The sequence below is a fragment of the Alexandromys fortis genome, unplaced genomic scaffold (assembly GCF_014885135.2).
Source record: "Alexandromys fortis isolate MF-2015 unplaced genomic scaffold, M_Fortis_MF-2015_v1.1 scaffold_210, whole genome shotgun sequence".
Taxonomy (NCBI): Eukaryota; Metazoa; Chordata; class Mammalia; order Rodentia; family Cricetidae; genus Alexandromys; species Alexandromys fortis.
The window spans coordinates 27,652-39,985 of record NW_026068101.1 but is presented as its reverse complement, the minus strand read 5'-3'; the positions used below and the strand labels follow the sequence as shown (position 1 = coordinate 39,985).

Sequence of the window (12,334 nt, the reverse complement as noted above, 5' to 3'; positions counted from 1 at the left end):
CAGTATGGCTATAGGATAGGATCATTTCAGGATCCCTATCCTCAGCTGCCCAAGGAGCTAACTGGGTGTCTGAATATTCCAGAGTTGAGCCATCACATTTTCTGTAACCTACAAGGAAGGTTACAGAAGGTTAGCTAGTAGGTATGCAGTTAGAAGAATAATTTGATTAGATATTGGTATTTATAGTCTACAGCATCTTGATTATTTCATAGTAGAACATTGTTCATGGGCGTTTATCCACTAGCTGTTGCCATAACTTCCCTAAGATAATGATGGGTGGGAATAACACTACTATAGAAAACCACTCAGAATTGTAACAGCTCCAAGAAACTGTGACTGGTTTATATATACATATGAATATATGAGCCGGACAGTGGTGGTGCACGCCTTTAATCCCAGCACTTGGGCACTTGGGAGGCAGAGGCAGGCAGATTTCTGTGAGTTCGAGGCCTGCCTGGTCCACAAGAGCTAGTTCTAGGACAGGCTCCAAAGCTACAGAAAAACCCTTTCTCGAAAAACCAAAATAAGTAAATAAGTATATGAAATATTTTATTTTCATAGCAATCTTGGAAGTACTAAATATTCTGAAACAACATTTCCCTACAGAAGCAGCTTGAAAGGTGTTTCTTTTACTGACAAACTATATAAAAGCTTCTACAGTCTCAGGTTCTCTGACAAAAGATAGATGTTTTTGAGTGAGGAATGGGACAAAGTATGAACCTTGCTTAAAGATGCCTGAAGTCACAGGATAAAGAAATTTAAGTGTTTACAGAATCCATTGCATTTTAGACGTGCCATTCTATTTACTGAGGGAAAGCCTAGAAGTGCACCCGAGACTGACAAAAGTGGCCTTTGTCGTTATTTTTTTTCTGCTGTGTGATATTCCATTGTGTAAATGTACCACATTTTTCTTATTCATTCTTCGATCGAGGAGCATTTAGGTTGTATACAGGTTCTGGCTATGACAAACAAAGCTGCTATGAACATAGTTGAGCACATGTCCTTGTGGAACGATTGTGCATCCTTTGGATATATACCCAAAAGTGGTACTACAGGGTCTTGAGGAAGGTTGTTTCCTGATTTTATGAGAAAACGCCACACTGACATCTAAAGGGGCTGTACCAGCTTGCATTCCCACCAGCAATGCAGAAGTGTTCCCTTTACCCCACAACCTCTCCAGCATAAGTTGTCATCAATGTTTTTGATCTTGGCCATTCTTACAGGTGAAAGATGGAATCTCAGAGTTGTTTAGATTTTCATTTCTCTGATGACTAAGGATAGTGAACGTTTCCTTAAGTGTCTTTCAGCCATTTTTGATTCCTCTGTAGAGAGTTCTCTGTTTAAGTCTGTACTCTATTTTTTTTATTGGATTATGTAATCTTTTGGTGCCCAATTTTTTTAGTTCTTTGTATATTTTGGAGCTCAGACCTCTGTCTGATGTGGGATTAGTGATCTTTTCCCATTCTGTAGGCTGTCGTTTTGTCTTGTTGACCATGTCCTTTGCTTGACAGAAGCTTTTCAGTTTCAGGAGTTCCCATTTACTAATTGTTTCTCTCATTGTCTGTGCTGTTGGGGTTCTATTTAGGAAGTGGTTCCTGGTGCCAATGTGTTCAAGTGTACTTCCCACTTTCTCTTCTATAAGATTCATTGTGGCTGGCTTTATGTTGAAGTCTTTGATCCATTTGCATTTGAGTTTTGTGCATGGTGATAGATATGGGTCTAATTTCATGTTGATATCCAGTTATGCCAGCACCACTTGATAAATATGCTTTCTTTTTTTTAATTAATTTATTTATTTATTAAAGATTTCTGTCTCTTCCCTACTGCCGCCTCCCCTTTCCCTCCCCCTCCCCCAATCAAATCCCCCTCCCTCGTCAGCCCAAAAAGCAATCAGGGTTCTCTGCCCTGTGGGAAGTCCAAGGACCACCCACCTCCATCCAGGTCTAGTAAGGTGAGCATCCACGAAACTGCCTAGGCTCCCACGAAACCAATAGGTCCAGTAGAATCAAAAACCCGTTGCCATTGTTCTTGAGGTCTCAGTAGTCCTCCTTGTCCGCTATGTTCAGCGAGACCAGTTTTGACCCAGGCTTTTTCAGACCCAGGCCAGCTGGCCTTGGTGAGTTCCTGATAGAACATCCCCATTGTCTCAGTGTATGGGTGCACCCCTCGCGGTCCTGAGTTCCTTGCTTGTGCTCTCTCTCCTTCTGCTCCTGATTTGGACCTTGAGATTTCAGTCCGGTGCTCCAATGTGGGTCTCTGTCTCTGTCTCCTTTCATCGCCTGATGAAGTTTAATATTCAGGAGGATGCCTATATGATTTTCTTTGGGTTCTCCTTCTTATTTAGCTTCTCTAAGAACCCGAATTATAGGTTCAATGTCCTTTATTTATGGCTAGAAACCAAATATGAGTGAGAACATCCCATGTTCCTCTTTTTGGGTCTGGCTTACCTCACTCAGGATGGTGTTTTCTATTTCCATCCATTTGCCTGCAAACTTCAAGAAGTCCTTGTTTTTTACTGCTGAGTAGTACTCTAATATGTATATATTCCATACTTTCTTCATCCATTCTTCAATTGAAGGGCATCTAGGTTGTTTCCAGGTTCTGGCTATTACAAACAATGCTGCTATAAACATAGTAGAGCATATACTTTTGTTGTGTGATAAGGCCTCTCTTGGGTATATTCCCAAGAGTGGTATTGCTGGGTCCATGGGTAGGTTGATCCCAAATTTCCTGAGAAACCTCCACACTGCTTTCCAGAGTGGTTGCACAAGTTTGCATTCCCACCAGCAATGGATGAGTGTACCCCTTTCTCCACAACCTCTCCAGCAAAGGCTATCATTGGTGTTTTTGATTTTTGCCATTCTGACAGGTGTAAGATGGTATCTTAAAGTTGTCTTGATTTGCATTTCCCTGATCGCTAAGGAAGTTGAGCATGACCTTAGGTGTCTTTTGGCCATTTGAACTTCTTCTGTTGAGAGATCTCTGTTCAACTCAGTGCCCCATTTTATAATTGGGTTGATTAGCCTTTTACGGTCTAGTTTCTTGAGTTCTTTATATATTTTGGAGATCAGACCTTTGTCAGTTGTGGGGTTGGTGAAGATCTTCTCCCAGTCAGTGGGTTGCCTTTCTGTCTTAGCAACAGTGTCCTTTGCTTTACAGAAGCTTCTCAGTCTCAGGAGGTCCCATTTATTCAATGAGGCCCTTACTGTCTGTGCTGCTGGGGTTATACGTAGGAAGTGGTCTCCTGTGCCCACGTGTTGTAGAGTACTTCCCACTTTCTCTTCAATCAGGTTCAGTGTGTTTGGACTGATATTGAGGTCTTTCACCCACTTGGACTTGAGTTTTGTGCATGGTGATAGATATGGGTCTATTTTCATTCTTCTACAGATTGACATCCAGTTTTGCCAGCACAATTTGTTGAAGATGCTCTCTTTTTTCCATTGTATACTTTTAGCTCCTTTATCGAAAATCAGGTGTTCATATGTTTGTGGGTTAAAGTCAGGGTCTTCTATTCGATTCCATTGGTCGACTTCTCTGTTTTTATGCCAATACCAAGCTGTTTTCAATACTGTAGCTCTGTAATAGAGTTTGAAGTCAGGGATGGTAATGCCTCCAGACGTTCCTTTATTGTATAAGATTGTTTTGGCTATCCTGGGTTTTTTGTTTTTCCATATAAAGTTGATTATTGTCTTCTCCAGATCTGTGAAGAATTTTGATGGGATTTTGATGGGGATTGCATTGAATCTATAGATTGCTTTTGGTAGAATTGCCATTTTTACTATGTTGATCCTCCCAATCCAAGAGCAAGGGAGGTCCTTCCATTTTCTGGTGTCCTCCTCTATTTCTTTCTTCAAAGACTTGAAGTTCTTGTCAAATAGATCTTTCACTTCCTTGGTCAGGGTTACCCCAAGATATTTTATGCTCTTTGTGGCTATCGTGAAAGGTGATGCTTCTGTGATTTCCCTCTCTGTTTCCTTATCCTTAGTGTATAGGAAGGCAACTGATTTTTTGGAGTTGATCTTGTATCCAGCCACGCTACTAAAGGTGTTTATCAGCTGTAGGAGTTCTTTGGTAGAATTTTTGGGGTCGCTTATGTATACTATCATGTCATCTGCAAATAACGAAAGCTTAACTTCTTCCTTTCCAATACGAATCCCCTTGATCCCCTTATGTTGTCTTATTGCTATTGCTAGAACTTCAAGCACTATATTGAAGAGGTATGGAGAGAGTGGACATCCTTGTCTTGTTCCTGATTTTAGTGGGATGGCTTTGAGTTTTTCTCCATTTAATTTAATGTTAGCTGTCGGTTTGCTGTAGATAGCTTTTATTATATTTAGGTATGACCCTTGTATCCCTATTCTCTCCAAGACCTTTATCATAAAGGGGTGTTGAATTTTGTCGAATGCTTTTTCCGCATCTAATGAAATGATCATATGGTTTTTTTCTTTCAGTCTATTTATATGGTGGATTACATTGATAGATTTGCGTATGTTGAACCAGCCCTGCATCTCTGGGATGAAGCCTACTTGATCATAATGGATAATTTTTCTGATGTGTTCTTGAATTCGGTTTGCCAGTATTTTATTGAGAATTTTTGCGTCGATATTCATGAGTGAGATAGGCCTGTAATTCTCTTTCTTGGTTGGGTCTTTGTGTGGTTTTGGTATCAGGGTAACTGTAGCTTCATAAAAGGAATTTGGCAATGACTTTTCTGTTTCTATATTGTGAAATACGTTAAGGAGTATAGGTATTAGCTCTTCTTGGAAGTTCTGGTAGAATTCTGCGTTGAACCCATCTGGTCCTGGGCTTTTTTTGGAAGGGAGATTTTTGATAACAGTTTCTAGTTCTTCGCGACTAACAGGTCTATTTAGATCATTCACCTGGTCTTGGTTTAGCTTTGGTATATGGTACTTATCTAAAAAAATGTCCATTTCTTTTGCATTTTCCAGTTTTGTGGCATACAGGCTTTTATAGTAAGATCTAATGATTCTCTGGATTTCCTCTGTGTCTGTGGTTATGTCCCCCCTTTCATTTCTGATTTTATTTATTTGCGTGTTCTCTCTCTGTTGTTTAGTTAGTTTGGATAGGGGTTTGTCGATCTTGTTGATTTTCTCCAAGAACCAACTTTTTGTTTCATTGATTCTTTGGACTGTTTTCTGTGTTTCTATTTTGTTGATTTCTGCCCTCAGTTTGATTATTTCCAGTCTTCTACTCCTTCTGGGCACCTCTGCTTCTTTTTTTTCTAAAGCTTTCAGGTGTGCCATTAAGTCCCCAATGTATGCTTTCTCTGTTTTCTTTAAGTGGGCACTTAGTGCTATGAACTTTCCTCTTAGCACTGCTTTCATCGTGTCCCATAGGTTTGAGTATGTTGTCTCTTTATTTTCATTAAATTCAAGGAAGACTTTAATTTCTTTCTTAATTTCTTCCTTGACCCAGGTGTGGTTCAGTAGTTGACTGTTCAGTTTCCATGAGTTTGTCGGCTTTCTGGGGGTAGCATAGTTGTTGCCATCTAACTTTAATCCGTGGTGATCTGATAAGACACAGGTGGACACTGATATTCTTTTGTATCTGTGGAGGTTTCCTTTGTTTCCGAGTATATGGTCAATTTTTGAGAAGGTTCCATGAGCTGCAGAGAAGAAGGTATATTCTTTCCTATTTGGGTGGAGTGTTCTGTAGATGTCTGTTAAGTCCATTTGCTTCATTACCTCCAATAATTCTCTTAATTCTCTATTAGGTTTCTGTCTGATTGACCTGTCCATTGGAGAGAGAGGTGTGTTGAAGTCTCCTACTATTAGTGTGTGTGGTTTTATGTCTGCCTTGAGTTTTAGAAATATTTCTTTTACATAAGTGGGTGCTTTTATATTAGGGGCATAGATATTCAGGATTGAGATGTCATCCTGATGAATTGTTCCTGTTATGAGTATAAAGTGTCCATCTCGATCTCTTCTGATTGATTTTAGTTTGAAGTCAGTTTTGTTGGAAATTAGTATGGCCACACCTGCTTTTTTGTTAGGACCATTTGCTTGAAAGACCTTTTCCCAACCTTTTACTCTGAGTAGATGCCTGTCTTTGTGGTTGAGATGTGTTTCTTGCAAACAGCAGAATGTTGGATCCTGTTTTCGTATCCAATCCCTTAGCCTGTGCCTTTTTATAGGTGAATTGAGACCATTAATATTAAGTGATATTAGTGACCAGTGGTTGTTTACTCCGGTTATTCTTACTGTTTTCGGTAGTAGAGTTTGTGTGTGTCCCTTCTTTGAGTTGTACTGGTGAAGGTTCGCTAGATTCCTGAGTTATTGTAGTCAGTGTTGGCAATGTTGGATTCCTTGGGTTGCGATTTTCCTTCTATTACTTTCTGTAGCGCTGGATTTGTGGCTACGTATTGTTTAAATTTGTTCTTATCCTGGAATGTCTTGTTTTCTCCATTGATAGTGAATACTAGCTTGGCTGGGTATAGAAGTTTGGGTTTGCATCCATGGTCTCTTAGTTTTTGAAGAACCTCTATCCAGGACCTTCTGGCTTTCATGGTTTCCATAGAGAAGTCAGGTGTAAGTCTGATCGGTTTACCTTTATAAGTTACTTGGCCTTTTTCCTTTGCAGCTCTTAATATTCTTTCTTTAACCTGTATATTTTGTGTTTTGATTATTATATGGCGAGGGGATGCTTTTCTTTGATCCAGTCTGTTTGGTGTTCTGTATGCTTCTTGGATATTCAAAGGAATATCTTTCTTTATGTTGGGAAAGTTTTCTTCCATGATTTTGTTAAATATATTTTCTGGGCCTTTTAGCTGTAATTCTTCCCCTTCTTCTATTCCTATTATTCTCAGGTTTGGTCTTTTTATTGTGTCCCATATTTCCTGAATGTTTTGTGATGAGAATTTGTTGGCTTTGCTGTTTTCTTTGATCAGTGCGTTTATTTTCTCTATGGTGTCTTCAGAATCTGAGATTCTTTCTTCTATTTCTTGTATTCTATTGATTATGCTTGTTTCTGTAGGCTCTGCTCGTTGACCTAGATTTTCCGTATCCAGCTGGTCCCCAGTTTGTGCTTTCTTCCTTGCTTCCATTTCAGTTTTCAATTCTTGAACTGTTTCCATTACCTGTTTGTTCATTTTTTCTTGGTTTCCCAGGGTCTCATGTACGTATTTACTCAATTCTTCAAACTTTTTGTTATACTTCTCATCCATTTCTATAAAGGTGTTTTTTACATATTGTTTAAGGGACTCTATTGCTTTCATAAAGTCGATTTTTTCCACTTCTTCTGTGTTAGGGTGTTCAAGTCCTTCTGTTGTAAGATCATTGGGTTCTGGTGCTTTCATGTTGTTTTTCAGCTTATTGGGAGAATTTTTGCCTTGGCGCCTGCCCATCTCCTCCTATTGACGATCTCTAATTGGTCTTTTAAAACCAGATCAGGTTTCCCTGCTGGCCAGAGGCTCCTCTTGCAAAATTCCCTCGTTCTGTTTCCTGGCTCCTGCCAGGGGCCAAGATCCCTCTCACCCCTCAGACGGGTCTTCAGGAAAAGAACCAGGTTCCCTGTTTGCCCGGGACCTCGCCAACCAAAGGCCTACCTCTTTGATTTAATTGTCCTGGGGCGATCTGCTCTTGGTGTTGCACTGGTCCCTGTCGCCTGCGTTGTCTGCCACTGTGTCAGTACCCTCCGGTCCCGGCCGCTGCGCCAGCTATGTCGCCCGCCGTGCGCATCCGGTTCCGGCCGCCGCTGGTCCGTGCGAGTCCGGTTCCGGCCGCCGCTGGTGCCGTGCGACACCGCTGGTGCCGTGCGCCACCGCTGGTGCTGTGCGCGTCCGGTTCCGGCCGCCGCTCGTGCCGTGCGCGTCGCTTTCTTTTTTCCATTTGATATTGTTTGCTTCTTTATCAAAGATTAGGTGTTCGAAGATGTGTGCAATAATAACCAGGTCTTCTATTTGGTTCCATTGGTCCTCCTGTCTTTTCTTATGCATATGCCAGGCTGTTTTCAGTACTGTAGCTCAGTAGTAGAGTTTTAAGTCAGGGACTGTGATACCTCCAGAAGTTCTTTTGTTACATAGGATGTTTTGGCTATCCTGGGTTTTTTTTTTTTTTTTTGCTCTTCCAAATGAAGGTGAGTACCATTCTTTTAACATCTTTGAAGAATTTTGCTGGGATTTTGATGGACATTGCGTTGAATCTGTAGATTGCTTTTAGTAAGATTGCCATTTCCCCCATATTAATTCTACCTACCCAAGAGCATGGGAGATCTTTCCACTTTTCAGTGTCTTCTTCAATTTTTTTCTTCAAAGATTTAAAGTTCTTATCATACAAGTCTTCCACTTGTTTGGTTAGAGTTATTCTGAGATATTTTATGCTATTTGTGGCTATTGTGAAAGGTGTTGATTCTCTGATTTCTTCCCCAGCCCTTTTATCATCTGTGTACAGGAGAGCTGCTGATTTTTTTTTTTAGTTAATCTTGTATCCTGCTACATTGCTGAAAGTGTTTATGAGTTGTAGAAGTTCCTTGGTAGAATTTTTGGGATCACTAATGTAAACTATCATATCATCAGCAAACAGTGAGAGTTTGACTTCTTCTTTTCCAATTTGTATCCCCTTGATCTCCTTTTGGTGCCTTATTGCTCTAGCTAGGACCTCAAGAAGTATATTGAATAGATATGGATAGAGTGGACAACCTGGTCTTATTCCTGATTTCAGTGGAATTGCTGTGAGTTTCTCTCTGTTTAGTTTGATGTTGGCTGTTGGCTTGCTGTATATTACCTCAATTATGTTTAGGTATGTTCCTTGTATCCCTGTTACCTCCAAGACGTTTATCATGAAGGGATGTTGTATTTTGTCAAATGCTTTTTCGGCATCTGATGAGATGATCATGTGGTTTTTATGTTTCAGCTTGTTTATGTGGTGGATTATGTTGACAGATTTTTTATATGTTAAACCATCCCTGCATCTGTGGGATGAAGCCAACTTGGTCATGGTGGATGATGGTTCTGCTGTGTTCTTGGGTTCGATTTGCCATTATTTTATTTAGTATTTCTGCATCAATGTTTATGAGTGAGATTGGTCTGTAATTTTCTTTCTTAGTATTCTCTTTCTGTGATTTGGGTATCAGGGTAATTGTAACCTCATAAAAAGAGTTTGTCAGTGTTCCCTTTGTTTCTATTGTGTGTAATAATTTGAGGAGTATTGGTATTAGTTCTTCCTTGAAAGTCTTGTAGAATTCTGAGCTGAAACCATATGGTCCTAGGCTTTTTTTGGTTGGGAAACTTTTGATGGCTGTTTCTATTTCTTCAGCAGTTATAGGTCTGTTTAATTTGCTTATCTGGTCTTGATTTAATTTTGGTAAGTGATAGTTATCCAGAAAGTTGTCCATTTCCTTTAAGTTTTCCAATTTTTTTGGAGTACAGGTTTTCAAAATATGACCTGATGATCCTCTGTATTTCCTCCATGTCTGTTGTTATGTTCACCTTTTAAATTTCTGATTTTGTTAATTTGGATATTCTCTCTCTGCTTTTTTGGTTAGTTTGGAATAAGGTTTGTCTATTTTGTTGATTTTCTTGAAGAACCAGCTCTTTGTCTCATTGATTCTTTGTATTGTTTCTCTTTTGTTGATTTCAAGTCTCACTTTATTTCCTGCCATGTAGGTCTCTTAGGTGAGTTTGCTTCTTTTTGTTCTAAAGTTTTCAAATGTTTTGTTAATTCAGTAGTGTGGGATTTTTTTTTTCAGCTTCTTTATGTAGGCATTTAGTGCTATGAACTTGGCTCTTAACACTGCTTTCATTGTGTCCTATAAATTTGGGTATGTTGTGTGGTCATTTTCATTGAATTTTAGGAAGTCTTTACTTTCCCCCTTTATTTCTTCCTTGACCCATTGATGATTCAGGTGAGCACTGTTTACTTTCCATGTGTTTGTGGGTTTTCTGGAATTAGTATTGCTGTTGACTTCTAGTTTTAAACCATGGTGATCTGATAAGGTGCATTGGGTTATTCCAATTTTTTTTTTGTATTTTGGAGGTTTGCTTTGTTACCAAGTATGTGGTCAATTTTTGAGGTTCCATGAGGTGCTGAGAAGAAGGTATATTCTTTTCTGTTTGGATGGAATATTCTATAGATGTCTTTAAATCCATTTACTGGTATTGCGTTGCTCTTTGTGGTGTAGCATGTGTGTTTTTTTTTTTTTTTTTTTTGTAGCATGTGATCTTACCATTTCTACTCATATTTTCCTCTAATATGTGTGGTTGGGGCTGTTTGAGATTCTATTGAATAATCTTCTAGGTGTCAGTGAATCCCAAGTTCAGATGGTTGTTCCTCATGGTACAGTCAATGTCACAGTTCTAGTTTTCCTGTTGGTTACTCCTGTTCCTGGAGGTAGCTCAGTGCTCCTGTGCTTGGCTCTGCTCCCTTGGAGTTTGCTGTCTCAGGCCTACTTTGGCTTAGGCTGCTGGCTTTGTTCTGTTTCTGTACATCTTGGTCTGGATATCCTCCTGCAGAAGTCCCTGGCTTGCAGTTGGGCCTTTTGTGGTGGAGATTGTTGAGTCTGGATCTGGTCGCTGGCTATGTCCTGTTCTCCCCATGTCCCAGGACTTTGTCTGCTCCTGGCTTCTTCTTCTTGGTGTAGCTTGGTTTTTTCTGTCTTAGGTAACTGGTTCAGTCCCACTCCGGTTCTGGTGGAGATTGCAGACTCTGAGTCAGTTCATTGGCTCAATTCTGGTCTGCCAGTGTCCCAGGACTGGATTTGCTCTTTCCTTCTGCTCCTAGTGGAGCTTGTTTTCTTCAGCCCTCTCTCCTAGGAGTCCCATCATCAAGTTCTTGTATGAATGGAATGTGATATTTGCTTTTAGTACTAGCCCTAAATATGTTAATATTTTGCTGTTGATGGCCTGTTAACATGTCGTTCATACAGGGTTAACTCAGTCAGCAATGATGTCCTTATTTTTACTTTGGAATTTTCTAATTGGAAGAGACTTCCACCACCTGTTGAAAAGATGATCTCTGCTCGTGCAAACTCTTCTTGGGCTCTTCAGCAACATATGGGTAAGAAAGTATAGGTTTAAATACACTACTTTTCCTTCTCTTGGTTTTCTTGCTACATTGAATTTTTTGTGGATTTGTTATAGAACATATAGTAAATTAGGCAGAATTTGCATTTCTCTACACGTAGAAAGGGTGGGGAAAGGACAGTAATTTTCTCTAAGAATTGTGTCTGTTCATAAGTTTAACCTACTGATCTTATAGAGAGTGGTCAGTTGAGTTTTTACTCTGTAATATCCTTTTGTTTTCATAAAGTTATATAAGCAAAACATTTAGTTTACATTCAAAAGAATGCTGAACTTAATTTTCTTTAAAAATTTGGGTTCTGTTTATAATATGCTATCATCTCTGAAGGGAAATACTAACATTTTATTTACTCTATCTCTACTGATAGTATATCAGCTTTTGATATACCCTGTGATGTAGTTGGAGGCCGCTTGTTTGTTTCCTGGCTGCCCAGAAGCCCAGCCATGAAATAACCACACAGAAACTATATTAGTTAAATTACTGCTTTATCCATTAGCTCTAACTTCTTATTAGCTAACTTTTATATCTTAATTTAACCCACTTCCATTAATCTGTGTATCACCACGAGGCTGTGATGAAGTTCTGGTGTTTGTCACCAGTGGTGCCATGTGGTGAAGGCGTAAGTCACGAACAATGCCACACCAGTTTGGAGTTATGATTAATAGGGTGTTATTTATTTAAAGGGGAAAAAACTTACAGATCACCATCCCAGACAACAGCCATCTGCACAACAAGGAAGGGAGTCTAGTGTCCGGTGGAGCAGGAAGTGAAGAGAGAGAGCAGAGGAAGTAGCCGCTTTTTTAAAGGGAAAGAGACCACGCCCTAATGGGCTGGTATCACAGCAGCTATTGGTTGGAGGGGTGGAAGGACCTCTCGCAACACCTCCCTCTTTTGTTTAAGTAAGAGAGTTCTAAACCTACTACGAAATTATATACAATAAGTACAAATATCCTATTCTAACTAGCTTAGGTCTTGTATAATAAATAACTTGGCCAAGTCGTGAGAGAAAAGTAACTACATTTATATAGTCTTCAACCCCATCGAAGATCTGAGAAGGGAAATAATGTTACCTGGGTAATTAGGAAGTTCAGTAAAACAACTTCCAAAACATGCAACAAATCACAGAGACAACTAGCTACCTGGGCAATCACCCAAAGTCATGTTTGCAGCGTTGAAGCAACCAACTTTGGCTAAGGCCTAACATAACTGACATACCATTTTCAAAGGCAAGCAACTTTTCAAAACTATCTTACCCTGTCTTGGCAGGATATGACAGTCCTGTTTTATTTATTGATGCA

The 12,334-nt window shown here is 39.7% G+C and overlaps 1 protein-coding gene across 1 annotated transcript in view; it reads left to right on the top strand.

The window, feature by feature from the left end:
* Asb3 (ankyrin repeat and SOCS box containing 3) overlaps window positions 1–12,334 on the top strand; it is a 114,877-nt gene that overhangs the window by 76,283 nt on the left and 26,260 nt on the right. The window contains 1 exon segment of the mRNA XM_050123882.1: window positions 10,882–11,012. Within this exon segment, the coding sequence (XP_049979839.1) occupies window positions 10,882–11,012 (131 nt within the window).